An 18466-nucleotide genomic window follows, 5' to 3' on the forward strand; every position below is an offset into this window, starting at 1 on the left:
TCTCTGGGATTTATTTTATAAAGACACTTACCCCATTCATGAAGATTCTACCCTCATAACCTAACTACCTCCTAAAGTCCCCATCTGCAAATTCCATCACACAGGTTCAGTTTGTTTCCATTTTAAGAGACATTTTTTTTTCTTATTTTCCCCTCTTTTTGACTTATTAAATTTTCTAATTTTATGAATTGTTTACCTGGTCTTACAGTCAAAATAAAGCAAGGTACAATCCTGCAAAACTAATCTGTGTTTTCCCTCTTCATATACATAATCATTTCTCTTCACTTTTTGGGTTCTATTTTCATGCTTTTTGAAATCATAGGTGACTACATACAGTCATCCTTCAGTCTTTGGTGGATTGGTTCTGGGACCTCCCCCACCTGCAAATACCAAAATCTGAGGATGCCCAAGTCCCTTATATAAAATGATGTAGTATTGCATATAACTTATGCACATCCTCCTGTATTCTTTAAATCATCTCTAGATTACTTATAATACTTAATACCACATAAATGCTATGTAAATAGTTGTAAATACAATGTAAATGCTATGTAAATATTTGGCAGTACATAGTAAAGTCAAGTTTTGCTTTTTGGAACTTTCTGGAACTTTTCCCCTAATATTTTTGATTCACGTTTGGTTGAATCTGTGGATATGGAACTCTCTGATATGGAGGGCCAACTGTATATTCATTTATCACCCCCTTTCTTTCATAAAAGTATCATAATATAGATACTATTCCTATGAAAAAGACACGTAGTTAATTCTATTTAAAGTCACTTTTGCCACACTTTTTTTTTTGGTCACGGAGAACGTTTCTTCTATGCATGCCTTTAAGAACAGTTTAGTGAGTGAAACTCTAGGTTATTTAATTTGTTCCCCAATTTCCAGAAAGCTGCATATCATAGGACTGAGAATATTGTTCTTTAAAACGATATTAGCATCCCATTGGTTCTGAAGTTAGTGGCATTCTGACATACTCTAGATTTTGTTCTTGAAAACCACAGCTCTCCTAAACTAACGTATTTTAAGAGCAGTTTTCCCTAAGAAGTAATGCTGGAGGTCTTAAGGTTATTTCCAGGGTACTATCTTCCAGCAGAAATTTGGTGATTCTCAAGTAACTATCTGAGGAGAAGAATTATCTGGAGGGGAAAAAGAGAAGGTGATCAAAAAGCACAGGGTTATATGTCAGGACTGCTGTTCTCCACCTCCAAAAATTGTGTGGTCCTTCCATAATTCTGGGTAAGGGCAATGCCATAGGAGGTTCCTGTTCTGGATCTTATGACTTCTTGGAAACAGACTGGATGCTTCCTTGACATGAGAGAAGTCCCAAAACTTCCATCATGACAAGCCAACTTTGCATTATAAATCTATGTAAATTCTGAATGATATGAAGCTTGAAACAATTAAACAACATTGTATGATGAGGAAGGGTGTTTACTTGCTTTAAGGAGGTGATATTCCAAATATTTAATAACTTATGATGTAAGCGATATCGACTCAGATAGGAGGTGACTGACATCTGCCATATAGGCCAGTACTGGTCTTGCATTAGATCTGATATTAGATCTGCCACATCCAACAGGGACCTTAACTTCACTAGCTCAGTGAAGCCTGCTTATGGCAGGGGTTGGCCCAAATACGGACCACATTCATCAGCACATTGACATCTTCATCAAAGGTGTGGTTCTACATAGTAAATTGGGACCATTTCAACCATGCGTAAAGAATATATATATTAAACTCAGAAACTCTACAGAAATGAGGTGGCTAAGTCCTGATGAAGAGAAATACTTTACTGTGAGTTAAAGAGTTTGGGAATATTTGAAGGAGGCTGACATTTAAGAATTTTATGTGAGGATTATTACATTAGAAAAAGAAAGGTTGTTGGACTTGAGATAATACAGAGTCTGTGTGCCTGGTGCAGTGACCTTAGTTAACGTTTGATCGCCTGTGCCGAATGTGTGTTTGCAGTTCATATTAAACTGCATATCGCACATCGTTTCTTTTCCATATCTTGATTTAAATTTGTCTGCTGGTTTTGAGTCTATGGACAAATAGAATCTTTTGCATTATAACATATGATGATGAATTTCAGCCTGTTAGTAATAAAATACTTATTTAAATGTTTGCTTTTAAACTGTGTCAGGTTATTCAAACTTGATAATCATCAAAAGTCTTAGAAAATGTTTTAATAAAATAATTTATGCAAGCAGGAAACATGTTCTTAAAACACCAAGACTAGAATAATAAGCACACATTGCTTTAGGGGTACCTCATCCTTTAGCCTAGCAATGTCTAGGTTATGGCAGGAAATGACACACAGAAAGGAAGATGAGTTAAAATGTTAATACTTGGGCTTCCCTGGTGGCGCAGTGGTTGAGAATCCGCCTGCCGATGCGGGGGACGTGGGTTCGTGCCCCGGTCCGGGAAGATCCCACATGCCGCGGAGCAGCTGGGCCCGTGAGCCGTGGCCGCTGAGCCTGCGCGTCCGGAGCCTGTGCTCCGCGACGGGAGAGGCCACAACAGTGAGAGGCCCGCGTACCGCAAAAAAAAAAAAAAAAAAAAAAAAAAATGTTAATACTTAAAAATTTTAATGTTACTTTTCTAGGTAGAAGCCTTCAAATTTATATTCATTTTCTGATCAAAGCGGCCTGTACTTTTTAACCATGCAATCTATTGGTGAGAATATTATAAGAAACATTTTCTGTAGACACTTATAGCAGTATATTGAATATTGGTTTTAATATATGTTATCTTTTAATGTTCAAATTGTAAATTTTTGTTTCCTCATACTGACACATTCAGATTCCTTAATATCTCAGGTCTGTTCTGTAATCTTCATCTCACTGGTCATCCTTCTGGGCTTTACAACCCTAGAGAATCCCAAATTCTAAATCCTAAATTTCACGTGAGTAATATTTGCCTCGAGGGATTATTAGTGATCATTTCTATTTCAGAATTTCCTTGAGCTACTGACTTGGAACATTATTTGGTAATCTATAAATCTAATCTAATCTAGAACATCACTCACAAAGCTATGAGCAGAGAACACCTGAAGTCAGCCGTCGAGCCAGGAAGTTGATTCTCAACGTGGTGCCTCAGCGAGCAGCATAAACATCATGTAGGGGCTCATTAGACATGCAGATTATTAGGCCATATTTCAGATATATTGAATCAAAAAAGTCTGAGGGTGGGGCCCAACAGTCTGTTTTAATCAGCCCAATCTGCTTTAACAAGTGATTCTGACGTGAACTAAAGCTTGAGAATCACTGAACTACAGAACTCTCAATATGTAGTTCTGCGTGTGATAGAGAAACAAATAATTGTCACAGGTGGTGATAGGATATTTTTGGTCCTGTCCTGAGGCCTACATAGAGGTACAAACTATTTGCTTTAAGTACTTAATTAAAATTAATTCTATCTTGTAGATTCAGGATATAAAGTCATGGAGGATTAAAATGACAAATGAGTAATCTGGCTCTGAAAGTATGCACTTTAGATATATCTAATATGCCTTAGAACCATTTATCATTATTAATATTACTTTACTTTATTTTCAGGAATAAAGTCTCATGACACTTAAGACTTAAATTCCCCCAAAATGTATCTTTGATCTCTTATTATTTTGCCTTCTGTGTTTTTCTAAAAAAAATTCCATTTAAAAATAAAACATTCACTTTTGTTTAATATTTTTGTTTAATATTTTTATACCAATCATTGGATGTTTAATTTACTTATTTTTAATTGTGTACTTCCACAATTAGTTCCCACAGTCATACCTGAACATACCTTAATGGTAGTTCTTTCTTTCTTAACTAAGGGCTTAATGTTAAGTTTATGAGAACAGATCCAAATCCAGTGATTTTTCTGACTATTCTGTTCGTGGACCTTAGATATCTGTATCCTGTAGAATAAAGCTCATCTTATTAAATATTTTTAGAAAACAATTTTAGGGATAAACTGGTTTTATTAGAATAAAATCTTTCATATGCCTGTAATACAGTAAAAGTGGTTAGTTTGGTTGGTGCCCATTTTTCAAATGGAAAGCAGCAGTAGTATTTAATAAAGGAGGAAGAGTAAGGAAAATTCAGGGCTGAACACTGATTGGAGAAGAAATCAAGGAGATAAAAGACTGGTGGTGGTGTGGCTGAAGAGGGATTTATGTGGGCGACAGCTGTCCAATGCAAAAATCTCAAGGTTTTTTCATGTTATGTATGCCCCTTGCCAACCTTCTCCTCTCTCTCTCTCCCTTATGAAACCTTTAGTATATTCTACATTGCTTATGATGGTTGGTAGATGGATTTTCTTTGGCAGCATATGTGAAGATGTTCCAAAGTTTTCTTTGAAGATTGGAGTTCAGCAAGAAAAATGTACGTGTAGTGGAAGTTAACACCAGGATTTCCATGAAGAGGAGGTGTGCTAATGAAATGAAGCTCTTGAAAATGATAGATAAAACATTTTTTACAGTGTAGGATTAGAAATAACCAGTACGTGTGTTAGTGTCTCTAAGACACTATGAAAGGAGAAATGTGATTCAATAAAAATATTTTTCTTTATACAAATATTAAAATATTACCTGTTTAAACAGATCTTAAAACTCAAGTGACTACAAGCTGAAGAACTATTTCAACTGATATTCAAAAACTAATATTCAGGGCTTCCCTGAGGGCTTCCCTGAGGGCTTCCCTGGTGGCATAGTCGTTAAGAATCTGTCTGACAATGCAGGGGACACGGGTTCGTGCCCCGGTCTGGGAAGATCCCACATGCCGCGGAGCGGCTGGGCCCGTGAGCCATGGCCACTGAGCCTGTACATCCGGAGCCTGTGCTCCGCAACAGGAGAGGCCACAACAGTGAGAGGCCTGCGTACCGCCAAAAAAAAAACAACTAATATTCAAACCCACATTTATTTTTACATTATTGAAAACAGCTTTTAAGTAAATCTGCATAAGAAAATTTTACATATAATTGAAGTTTCACTTTCAAAGTAACAGTCTTATTTATAGTTGAATGTTTGGAGGGTCCTATATTATATATTTTACTCTTTGTTTTGGTGTACTGTTACTCAGTTTAACCTTTTCTGGATGAAATCTGAATGTCATTCTGAACCGTAATTTTCAGTTTGGCATAGAGCAGGGCCTACATTAACCACTCAGTACATTTTGAATGAATGAGTGAATGAATGAACTAATGAACTGTACCCTTTATTTTCAAATCTAACTAACCAGGAAAAGATCTGCTACTTGTCATAATTTTATTAGTTGTCTTAAATGATTAGCTTAAAAAGAAATTCAGTAAAATGTATCAAGTGTTACACTACCTAGATCCTTATATTTCAAGCTTTTTTCCTTCTCTCTAATTACGCCCTAAATTCTTTGCTTTGGTAAAGGAATATCACATCATAAACAGGTGAGATGTATTTGATGTTTTACGGGCAGGAGAATATAGTAACACAGAGCTTGTTGAGCTGTTCCTGAAGATAAACCTCCTTTAGATATTTTCAGATTGTCTTCTGATGGGGAGTAGAAAAATGTTTAGAAGGACCTATATTTACATGTTTCTTACCCCCACTCTACCCATAACATTCAGACTGGCTGAGAGTGAAAAACCTTAAGGCTAATGTGGTGAAAGTATTGGTATCTAAAAGAAGAAAGCATAGCATAAAACAAGCTTCTTGGTGTTTTTCTTATCTCCTTAATTGAGAATCTAATTTCATAGCACTATAGTGCATAGCATCACAGGGGCTTAAGTTTTTTTAAAACAGTGAAATACTTTAGGCATAAACAAATAGGGGAAAATGTAATAAGCATCTCTGTGTACACCACCTACCTTAAAAAATAAAACATTACAGATATTATTAAAACTTCCTGTGTCCCCTTTCCTCTACCCAGTGGAAATCACAATAGAATTTGATGTTTGTCATTTTTATTTTTCTTTTGATATTTTTACTATATATGTATGTATCAATGTTATACTATTTTGCATATTTTTTGAACTTTACATTAATTGTATTTCTATACACCTTTAAAATGAACTTTAATGTTTTACCTATTCCTATATATTGAATATTTAATCCAATCAGTTTATAGCATTATATAACATCCTGTTTAATTACACCATGATGTATTTACCCATTTTGTGTCTGATTTAACTTTCAAAGGCTTCCATTTTTTGCTATTGCAAGCAATTCTTCAGTGAACATCTTTGAATATTTTCTTGTGACCATTTGTGAGAATTTCCCTAGGGTATTACCTAGGGGTAGGATTGTTAGACCCCAGAGTTAACATAGCTTCAGCTTTGCTATGTAATGCCAAATTGTTTTACCAGTTTGTACCCTCAGCTGCAGTGTTATTTTGTATCCTTGCTGACTACTTGATATTTTCAAACTTTTAATTTTTGCCAATCCAGTGGGTGGGAAATGACATCTCACTGTTGTTTTAATCTGTGTTTCCTTAATTATGAGTGAGCTTGACCATCATTATGTATGTTTATTGGCCATTCATATGTCCTCCCCTGAATATTTTTGTTGATTTTTCTATTGGTCTGTTTTTTTTCCTCATTGATTTATAGATCTTGATATATTTTGGATGCTCTTTCTTGGTATGTTCATTACAAATGTATTCTCCCAGTTGGTAGCTTGTCTTGTCATTCTGTCTATCTATCTATCTATGTATGAAGATAAGTCTATAATTTTTGTAGTCAAATTTATCAGGCTTTTCCTTAAGGTTTTGTATGTATGTGTATGTGTGTGTACATGTATGTATCTTGTCTAAAAAACACTTTTAAACCAAAGATTATGAACATCTTTTCCTGTATTTTCTTGTAAGCATTTTATCATTTTGTCTATCATATTTAAACATTAATCTATATTCAAATGATTCTTCAGTAATATTATTGGTAGACATACACTTCATTTTTTTTTCATAAGGATCACCACTTGTCCCAGCACCACTTATTAAACAGTGTGTCCTTTACTCACTGATTTTTAATGCCACCTCTATTACATGTTAAATTTCTATGTGTCCATGGGTCTGTTGTGGTTCATTTTGGCTTTCTCTCAGCATCTGCAGTCCACCTCCCCTTTGCCTCTTGTAGTTTATAACCTTCTACCTTTCTTGTTTGAGGCATTTCTTTAGATTTTAACTCAGTTCTATCACATACTTGTGGATTTGGGTAATATGATTTTAATAATTTTTCACCATTTTTTTCTACCATAACATGTATTTTATCTAGTTGCCTAGAATGCGTTTCTGTTTTTTTCATATTATCTCCCTTTGTTGATGGTGTTTCTTAAAAAGGACCCATCATTCTATTTATTGATAGACGTAATAGAGTTGAAAGTACAATGGAAAATGTGTTGTAATCTTTAATTTTAAGATGCAAAAGGCAAACTTTCAAATATGTTTTTTAAAAAATAAGTTAAGCATAACCTGCTTTTTCTAAATGACTAGTATTTTGTTTAGTAACTTAGAAAACAATGTTTTTTAGGCAATTTGATTATGTATAAGTAGGCAGTATATTATGCTTTGGTTGAAATTTATTGCGTATTAGTCCTATAATGCTATTGTTAATTGATCATCTTTATTTTTTCAGATGATTGGAATCCATTTGCATACCCATATAAAAAACTGGATTTTGGAAAATGGGAGCTGTATATCCCACCAAAGCAGAATAGATCTGTCCTAGTACCTCATGGATCCAAATTAAAGGTACTTTCCTCCCTCCTGTTTCCATTTGAACTTACTATTTTCTTTTTGTCCTGTTTGAAAAGTTTGATTTAAACTATTAATATGTAAACTGATGCATGATAATTACGGGAGAAACAGTGTAAATTTTTAAATAGAGAAAATTTAAGAGAAGTCATCGCAAATTGAAATGTGTTAGACTGGAATTGTTTGGTTGGTAAGGTACTGAACTTACTAGTTGTATTATTATAACAAAAACATGAAACCTGTCTTCAAGTCAGCTGGGCAGAGAATTTTTACCTGTAGAGACAGACTTGATATAATTGACTTTGTGATGAGCCACATAAATGTGGGAGGCTGTGCTGGAGACCCATGCCTTTTGGGGATATGATTTTCTTGATCTCTTTCTGCTCTTTGATATCAGGACTGTTGATTCTCCTGTTCTCCTTGTATTAGCCTAGGGGCCTGCCTGTCCTCTACTTCCCCTCTGCTTTGGCTGACCATGCAGCTCTGCATTTACGATGTGCAGAGCCATCACAGCTGCCCTCTTCTGTCTCCTCAAGGGAGGCTTGAAGGATGGGTCCCAAAGTCTGGATTACCTATCACAGATTTGATTACATGAGAGGCGATCTAAATCCTTTAACATTTACTTGATTTTAGCCCATGCTCATATAATTATATAATATTTCCATGTCCCTTGTATCTCTTTCCCTTCCTTGGACGTGTGATAGCATTCATAGCATTTTTCCTGATAGATTCTGTAACTGAATTGTATTTTTATTGGCATTTGTTATTTAACAATATTAACCAGAGCTACTTAGAGTGTATTTAAAATTAAAAAAATGCGTTGTATGTTTGTTTTTCAGTTTTTTACAAATAATGAAATTATAAGTGTACCTGAAAATACTGAAATATTGCCACACATAATATAGTTACCAGAAGAGCATACTGTCTGGAATAAAGAGACATTTTTATATGGGATAGCAGCCAAGGTTCTCCTAAATCTGAAGTGAAAAGGAGAAAAAGTAGCTACAGTATACAATAAGAGGGATTTAAATTTAATATGTATAATCCCTTTTCCAAGTCAGTATAAGCTTCACGAGAGCAGGGGCCTTTGCTGTCCTATTTGCTAATACTGTATGTTTTCAATTCTTAGAAGAGTGCCTGGCACAGAGTAGGCACTCAAAAAATGTTTATTGAATGTTAAAGCCATTTTTAGGCCCAATCTTTGAAGGAATAAACCATAGAGCTTGATTTTTCTGTGGTCTGTAAGTCCTGATTTTAGGAAACTGTGAAGTGAGGCTACTATTATACTACTGATTCCATTGTTGCTTTAGGTCTTTTGGCCATTTGTTTTGTTATATTTTGTTTGTAAGAATTGAAATTTCCAGTTTTTTAAAGTGCTGCAGAAATTTTTTTGTCTTCTTAAATTAGAAAATTTTATGGATGCCAATTACCTACTCTTTGCATCAAATGGTGGGTGAATGAATTAATTTTTTACAGTTTTTAAAATTGAAGTATAGTTGATTTACAATATTATATTAGTTTCAGGTGTATAACATAGTGATTCAGTATTTTTATAGATTATATTCCATTTAAGTTTATTACAAAACAATGGCTATATTTCCTTGTGCTATGCAATATATCCTTGTTGCTTATCTATTTTATAAGTAGTATTTTGTATCTCTTACTCCCGTACTTCTATTTTCCTCCTCCCTCCTATCCTCTCCCTACTGGTAACCACTAGTTTGTTCTCTATATCCACAAATCTCTTTCTGTTTTGTTATATACAGTGAATGAATTAATTTTCATGTGTTGTTTTTATACATTGAGAAAAAATGATTACTAGGAATGAATGCTTATTAATATATACAGTTAATACTGATAGGCATTTGCCTCTCCCATCCAACTCTAAAACTTTTATATTTTCTCCTATGGTCTGAATGTTTGTGTCCTCCCCCCAAATCATATGTTGAGATACTAATTCCTGATGTGATGGTACTAGTATGTAGGGCTTTGAGAGGTGCATAAATCATGAGGGTATAGCCCTTCAAATAGGATTAGTGGCCTTAAAAAAGAAACTCCAGAGAGATCCCTAGCCCCTTTCACCACATGAAGATATAACAACAACTCTGCAGCCTGGAGAACCCGCACCAGACCATGCTGGCAGCTGATCTTGAACTTCCAGCTTCCAGAACTGTGAGAAATCAATTTCTGTTGTTTGTAAGCCACTCAGTCCCTGATATTTTGTTATAGCAGCCCAAATGGACTAAGGTGCTTTCAACACTATGCTATGTACTATATACTATGCTTTTTTTTCATAAATTCATTTGATCTGGATGAAATGAAATAATAAAAAAAATTTTTAAAAAAGCATCTTTTACCTTTTTACTTAAAAAAATCTATATCTAACAGTAAACATTCAAAAAATATCAATCAACTATTGTGTAATCTTTCTTCATTATTATTCTCTAAAGATTTCAGTGAGGATAAATTTACTGGAAATTTAGGCCCAAATTATCACTCATAGTGTTTAGATATTTCAAATTTTGAGGAAACATTTAGATGCTATTATAATATCAATATGGTGATATAATTAGTTTTTCACTTATGGGAAATGATTTATCAGATTTTCTTTAGGGGGGCTGGGGTTAAATTCTCTATTAAAAATCAACTAACTTAAGGTTTTTGGCCTTTCAATCTGAAATTGTGCCTAGGTAGTCTACCTTGGTAACTAAAAATCTTGTCTTAAATTGAACTTGAAAATTTATTTCACTCCACAAGGGATTGACCTTTATAACTCACTTGTGGATGTTTCTCTTACGAATTGTCTGGTAACCATTCTCAAGAATATTACCTACCATTGAAATAATAGCTTTATTTTCTTTGCAAAATACCTGGTCTTTTCAATTGAACACTTTGGAAGAAGATATCGCATTGCTTATATGGTCACGTAAATGTCTCCTTTCCATGTTTTTAAGTGAGTTTACCAAACAAAATATTTAAAAAGTAAAGTAATAAGGTGAGGAGGTCAGTGAAAGACCCCACGTCAGGAAAAGTGAGAGGTCGGGGAAAGTGAACTTGAAAGGTGGGTTGGGGGCAAACTGAAGAATTCCTTTCTTTTCTTCTGATTTCCATTTTCTTCTTTTTTTAAAAAAATCATTCCTATTAATATCCATATGACTAGCAATGGCAATTAAAATTGTCTTCTTTTAAGTGTTTAGGATGTTTATGTACTTTAACTTTTCCTTGCCAAATCAGTAATAAAATGGCCTAGGATAAAGGTTTTTTGATACCAGACTTTTAACCTTTTTGAAGGATCAGGTATTAATCATCTAGAGCTACGATAACAAAATACTGTACTGTGGGTGGCTTAAACGACAGAAATTTAACTTCTCACAGTTCTGGAGGCTGGAAGTCTGTGATCAACCAGCATGGTTGAGTTCCAGTGAGTTCCTTTCCTCTCTTACAGATGGCACTCACATGGCACTAATCCTATCATCAGTCCCCCTTGCTCATGACCTCATTTAAACCTAATTATCTCCCAAATGTCCTGTCTCCAACTACCATCACAGTGGGATTAGGGCTTCAACATATGAACTTGGTGGGGGCCACAGTTCGGTTCAGAGCAGATCATATTGCTTTCTGAATTATATTTAGATGTTATACAGTTGATTGGTAGAAAAGGGTCATGGAACTTAATACCTAGATTTGCAGTTTTCTCAGATGAGACACATGAAATAAATTAGAGATTATTTTGCATTCATATTTAATTTAATCCTCACGGTAACACTGTGAGATAAAATACTGTTATTATATATTCATTTCATAGATGAGTACACTGAAGTTTAGAGAGGTTAAGTAGATGGTATTGCCTGGACTTGAATTCAGGCTTGTCTAATAGCAAAGTCCATGGTCCTAACCATTGCTACACTGCTGGTCAGGCTAAGGGTTCACAGAGAGAAAAAGGAAAAAAAAAAAGTGATACAGAGGAAGTAGAACTTGAGCCTTGTCTCAGGTCTAACAAATTATTTTATACCGTAATTGCTTTCGCCTTTTTGTGTGCGGATTATTGTCTCTATTTTTCAGGGTGCTGAGCATTGAAGTGACCTTCCCTGAGAATAGAAAGGAGATAGAAAGTTTGTGGAAACAGTTTGCGTTTTAGAGAATAAGAGATCAGATTGATTACATAAAGTGAAACTAGTTATTGAGAGCTAAAATGAGATTGCTAGGCAGAAGGATACCATTGGGCAGGGATGTGGCATGTTGAAAAATTAGTATCTACATATTTGCTTAAGAAGATTAATCTCATAATCACTTTATCCTTTATTTCTGGACTATTTTCTTGTGTCATTTCTTCATCTATTTCCTTCTCTCCACATTTTTTGTGAACTGTTTTAGGATATTCTAGTATTTGGATATTGAATCTCCTAGATTTTCTTATCTTTTTGTCAAGTTCCCCATCATTTTGACTTTCTGTTCCATTTTGAGAAGTTATCTTCGAACTGCATTATTTTAGTAATCACATTAAAAACATTTCTAATAACATGCCTGTGTTGTCTACCTTTTGTGTAGATTCTGTCTTTGTTAAATATTCAAAGATAGTTTTATCTTTTTGAAAGTATTATAGATGTTTTATTTTTTCCCCAAGTTTTCTGCTTGTTCCCCCACCCCCTCACTGTTTCTTTCAGATTTTCTTTTCCTTTGTGTTTTTGCTTTTTTTTTCGTCCCTTGTCTTTTGTGTTGCAGGCTGTCTTGAAATGCCTGGTGATCCATGGTAATATAATCATATTTTAGAATGAGTTAGGAAAACACAATTGAAAATTCTGTTTCTGATGTGTTTTGTTCCTGGTGATCTTCACTGTTGGGTAGCCAGAAAGTGAGACAGTCTTTATATTGATGGAAAGAAGTGAAAGTTTTTCTCCGGGGTCATTTAGTTTTTCCAGAGGTGAATCTTCCAGTCTCTTACAAGGGATGGGTGGAAAGGGTATGGAGTGGAGGAAGTTTTATGTGGCTACTGGCATCCATGCATAAGGACAGGGAAAGTAGATAAGGATCCCAACTTTCAGTAAGGCACCGAATCCCCCTGTTTTTAACCATATGATTCACCCCCTGCTATTTGCTATGCTCATTGTCTCTGAACTTGGAACCTTCCTAGTTCAGTGTTTTTCAGAGAGTGAACCTCTGATCTCCCATTTGAGGGGTGAGAGGTGGCATTTTGGAGGAACACACGTTTATCTGTATAGGTTAGGGAAAGGCTCTGCTGAAGAGGCTACAGTTTCCTTGTTTAACACTGCATCTTACCTTCTGCCATAGTACTAGAAGCCTCCAGATGCCGAGTTTCCTAGGGCTTCTGTGAAGCAAACTGACCAGCTCTCTTCAGGTTCTTCCTCTGCAATAGCAGATTTTAATTTTTTCCTGTCTACTTAGTTCCTTACCACTCCAACTACTTTCTAAGTTCCAAAAATTTGTTGAAATTTCTGTTCTCTTGTTGCCTCCTTTTCTGTCTTTCTCTGTTAATACTTTTTGTATTCCTTTGCTGTTATTTATTTTAACAGAAGTTTGGTAGGTTTGTTATTTTGATTATACTTCTTAAACCCCCGTATTTAAAAGAAAGAAGAAAAAAATACATCTACCGAATAGAAGGATATTTTATAATTCTGGGGCCTCGGTTGAGTATTACATTCTTATCGTATGCCATGATTATAAAATTTTGGTCAGACTGATTATTTCTAGCTTGTGGTGTCTTTACATATTATTATATGTGATAAGGATTTTCTTCTCTATGACCCACAGAAAATCCTTTACTCACTTCATTTGTTACCTGGTTGAACTTAATCAACCTTTAAGACCCTGAAACATCTAATTGTGGGAAAATGTGTAGGTAGAATTAGATGCACTTTCCTTTACCACAGAGCTTATAATTCTCTGTGTTTGCAAAATATACCATGAATGTTAATGAACCTAAATAACATACTAGGAAGTGGTCTTCCTCTGTAGATGAGAATAAAGGCTTTTTAATTGATTCATTTTTCTTTTGTTTTTTTCTGAAGCTCTCTAGAATGTTGACAGGAAACACAAAATAAATGTGTAAATTTCCAAAGCAGTCTTTTTACCAATATTTAGCATAACTCTGTTTGCCTAGAGGGTGGATGAGGCAGAAAGTGTGAGTGTTTCCTTCTATTTTGAGCGTGCTCCACATTAATTTATCAGATTTTACTCTTTTTCTTTCTTAATATCTTAGTTAGCACATATTTAGTTTTATATTTTCTGCACTCAACACTGTTTTCCCTGGATGTATGTGAAGAAATAAACGACAAAATGCCTGCACTTTGAATTTATTGTCCACTTGGAGAAAACTCACCATAAACAAATGAGTCACTTGAGCATTCTGTGGCTGGTAAGGGAGTAGAGGAAGAAGCTTATTTTTTTTTTTTTTTGAGAGGTTTACAGCAGGAAAGTAAGAATAAGTAAATAGAATATGTGGTTGTTTCTTTTTTATATTTGTTAGTTCCTTTCATTTTTGGTTAAATATTGATGGGGCTAAGAGGGGACCCAAGAAAGAAGATGACAGGGAGAGAGGACAAGGATTAGAGATAGATTCTTAGGAAACTGGAAAGATGGAAAATAATAAAGGTCACAGATTGAATAGTTAGTTAGGGAATGATTATGGAAAGAGATTCATTTTAAGCTTGGTCTTGAAGGAGTTAATGGATTAGACTAATGAATAGGTTGTCAGGGGTCTATTAGAGAATAAAAGAAAATAAAGTTAAGCAAGATTATACAGGAATTAACCAATTCTGTATGGGAGACAGTGGTCAGTTTGACTTGTATTGACTTATGAAGATGTCACATGTGTAAGGAAACTAAAGGGAATAATGAATCTATTTTAGGAAATTTTACTCTAAAAGTGTGCAGGGCCCTACAATTGCTAAATTTTGAAAGGGATTCTTTTTTGCTTTTTCTTAAATCCTACATTTCTTACTTTAAGAAAAACCTCAATAATTTTAAAAAATGAACAATTTATTCTTTAACCTGTGGTGTATTTTGACCCTTAATGATCTCATTTTTTTTTTCCCTCAGAAATGGTCATTCTCTCTCTTCTAGAGCATATAAAAATGCTGAAGGAATTTTATTATCAATTAACAAAAATTAGTCACTGTTAATGGATCCTGAATGTTCTCTCTTTTTCTTTTATGTCATAAAGATTCCTAGAAAGAAGAACTTTACTATCATGTACATCTTCTCTTTCTATATCCTCACTTCCAATTCATTGTTTTCTATCTTCTCCTACTCTGATCTAATAAAAAATAAAGTAAAATGGTACAAGTATCTGGATAATGATAATTTAAATTTAAGACCTATGAATGAAACAATATAAATATCATTTACCATTATGAATCATTTGAACCACATATTCACATTAGTATTTCATATAAATTTATAGATGATTTCTACTGTGTCATGGCCTGTGATAGGATCTGAATCTTCTGCAGTTCCTGAGTGATCATTTCTAGTTATGTAATGGGTAAAATACATTCTTTTGCTGTGTGCCACCTGCCAACTCAAACTTGTCATAAATCATTGCTTTTGCAGCTTACTTGTTAACACTTTCTTTTCTTATGGCACATCCTATAGAAATTATTTTAGTGATGACTTGAGATCTTATGTATTTGTCTAGGATTTTATATTTCTGGTTTTGTCTTATATCCAGTGTTCTGATAAAATCCTGATAATTTGATTTTTATTCCTTTGTATGTAATCAACTCTTTCTCCTGGTAGTCACTTGGGTTTCCTCTTTATCCTTCATGTTCTAAAAATTTCACTATTCGCTGTCCTAATACAGGATTTCATTTATTACTCTTTTCTTGAAATGGTCTTACCTTCATAAATCATCTTCTCCTTGGTTCTCATTTCCCCCCATCCATTTTCATATTAGAGCCATAGTCATCATTCTAAAATTTGAAATCTGCTCATGTTATACTTCTGACTAAAAACCTTTGTGATAAACTCTCCCCACCCCTGATTTGGTTATAGACAGGGTTTTCAAACTATGTGACAAGAAGCTGACCAGGTCAGTTTTCAGATTCTCCAGCACTCACCTGAAATAAGGAGATTCCTTTTCTGTTTTATAGTTGGGCTTCCATGTATGTTTATGTCTAAATAATGATTTCTTTGTTTTAAAAGAATTGAACAACAATGACCTCTAGGCTGAATTCCATATTCCTTAGCTTACTATACAAAGCCCTCCATGCCCTGGCCGTTGGGTTCCTCTCCAACTTTGTCTTTATCCTTGTCTTAGTCTGTTTGGGCTGCTATAATAAAGTACCATAGCCTAGGCGCCTTATGAACAACAGAAATGTATTTCTCCCAGTTCTGGAGGCTGGAAGTATGAGATCAGGGTGCCAGCCTGGTAGAATCCTAGTGAGGGCTGTTTTCTGACTGCCAGCTTCTCATTGGTAATGTCTCTTCACATGGTGGAGAGCAGAGAGAGGAAGCAAACTCTCTAGTGACTTTAATAAGGGCACTAATTCCATTCCTGCGAGCTCCACCCTCTTGATCTCATTTTAATGCTAATTACCTCCCAAAGGCCCTACCTCCTAGTACTATTACACTGGGGGTGGGTGGGTTTCAACACATAAATTTTGTGGGGGACACAAACATTCAGTCCATAACAATAAGGTATACTGTCCATACTGAATTACTTGCTGTTGTTTAAATGCTGTTCTGGTCATCTTAGCAAATGCAAAGACAGCATCCCTTTTATGTGGAATGGCTTTTCCCTATTTTAGTAATCTGACAAACTCCTAGTCTTTGATATAGAGTTTATATGCCATTTATTTTTGGTGAAGTTTTTCATAATCCCGAATGCCACTTTCTACTTACCAAATATCCTTTCTGCCATAAGCCTCTCTAGAGCCTGTTTCCACTATACTCACTGTGATGATATGTACTTTTAGAGTGTGAACTTTTTGAGGACAGGGTCAGTGTCTTGGTCATCTTTGTGTCTCTGGAACCTAGTAATATCTGATTCATAGAAGCTATTCAGTAAATGTTTATTGACTGCATGGATGAAAGGGTTAGGGATCATTAGGTAAGTACACTTGCTACTGTTGGAAATATTTTTGCATATGCACATTATACAGAAAGTGAAAGAAATGTATAAAGTGTGTTTCAGTAATTTTAAATTTTCTATAAGTTTAGGCATCTTGAGCCTGTAGAATTGCTGTTTATAGGAGGAATGCTGTTGATACCAGGGTTAAAAACAAGCAAACAAAATAACTGAAGTAAGTAAATTATTGGTCTAAAAGTCACAGTTTGTTTTAATGAGTCTTTAGCATTTTCTATGTTACTTTTAAAACAAAGATTCTTGTGAGTCACTGTTTAGAAAACAATATTAGAAAAAAAGTTTGCCTTTCTCCTGAAGATTTGAAATGCTTATTTTTATCTTATGGTTCCCCCCCTCCTCTTTCTCTTGTCTGTCAGAAGGCTTAAAAATTAAGTGAATTGTACACTTGCAATAACCATCCAGCTCCAGTCCTAGACCATTATCTCGTCTCCTTGCCCTCCAGCCCTTCTCTCCTGACCACTTTCATTGTAACTGCTGATTTTTTTTCTTCTCATTTTATTTTTAAATATATTATATTTTTAAATTGTGAGTAGTCTTTTTTTCTTTTTTTGGAAGTAAGAAGAATATAAATTAAATGTACATAAATCTGTGAATAAGGGTAGGGAATTATTTCAAATCAGGATTCAAATCTGTTTTAATGTTTCTTTAAATCACCTATGAATAAATGGACAATGCCTAATTCTTTTTCCTTATAGTTCAGAACCAGTTAGTTAGGAGGATACAGAATGGATTTACTATGGGATGTGCCAGAGGTCAGAGTGTTTAGGCATTTAGATGAGTACTATGAAGAGAGAAAAGTCCACTTATGGGATGATGTCACTCTTACCCCAAATAAATAATTAGATGTTATTTCTCTCTGGATAAAGCACACATCATCTCTGTTTTAGACTTTTTCCTCATGGAAAGCTTTCTCTAACTTTGAAGAATATTTGCTTTTGACACAATGAAGAATATTTGCTTCTGACACAATGAAATAGAAATCTGGGATGCACTGTTGCTGTTATGACTGTTTTATTTAAGGCACAATAAATTATGGTGAAAGAAAAAATAGTTTAAATGTCTCTTTCACATGTATAGATGAAAACGTATTACACCTTGTATATATTAAGCCTGATGTCCTAGTTTTCCATGGTAGGACTCAGGATCAGGAGCTGCTTGGATCATGTAGTTTTGTTTTCTCTTTTCATTTTCAGCTAAAGCGCTGCAGAGAATCGGGGGTTGTTGGTGAGATATCAGTGGCAGTATAGGGATTGCTTTCTGGAGTCATTATGAATTAAGAGCTAATGGGTAGCTTTCTTTGATAGCTCGTTTATAATTGAGTACAGATAGATGAAAATCAAACACAAAGGGAACTCAATTTTATCATTAATTTTGACTTTGTTTAATGGATAATTTCTGGGCACCACAGCAGCCTTCCTAATTTGTCTGTGTATGATGAAGAAACTAATCATACACAGCTCAGAGAACAAATAACATACGTTTCCCAAAGAGGTCACCTTCAGAGACGAGCACAAGGGGAAAAAACCCCGCAAACCTGTTGATTTCTTCCTTTTCTCCTATGTTTTTTCTCCATTTACCTTCTTTTAAAATTGTAGTATGTAAAATAATTTATAATTTAAAATATGCAGTGATTGACTATCCAGAATTTATA

At 34.6% G+C, this 18466-nt stretch overlaps 1 protein-coding gene across 1 annotated transcript in view; it reads left to right on the plus strand.

Annotated features, from left to right (window-relative positions):
• The window catches only part of GBE1 (1,4-alpha-glucan branching enzyme 1), a 304227-nt gene that overhangs the window by 105334 nt on the left and 180427 nt on the right, over positions 1 to 18466 (plus strand). Inside the window, exon 3 of the mRNA XM_059065713.2 lies at positions 7594 to 7709. Within this exon, the coding sequence (XP_058921696.1) occupies positions 7594 to 7709 (116 nt within the window). The remainder of the gene's footprint in view (positions 1 to 7593; positions 7710 to 18466) is intronic.

This window comes from Kogia breviceps, chromosome 5 (assembly GCF_026419965.1).
Source record: "Kogia breviceps isolate mKogBre1 chromosome 5, mKogBre1 haplotype 1, whole genome shotgun sequence".
Classification (NCBI taxonomy): Eukaryota; Metazoa; Chordata; class Mammalia; order Artiodactyla; family Physeteridae; genus Kogia; species Kogia breviceps.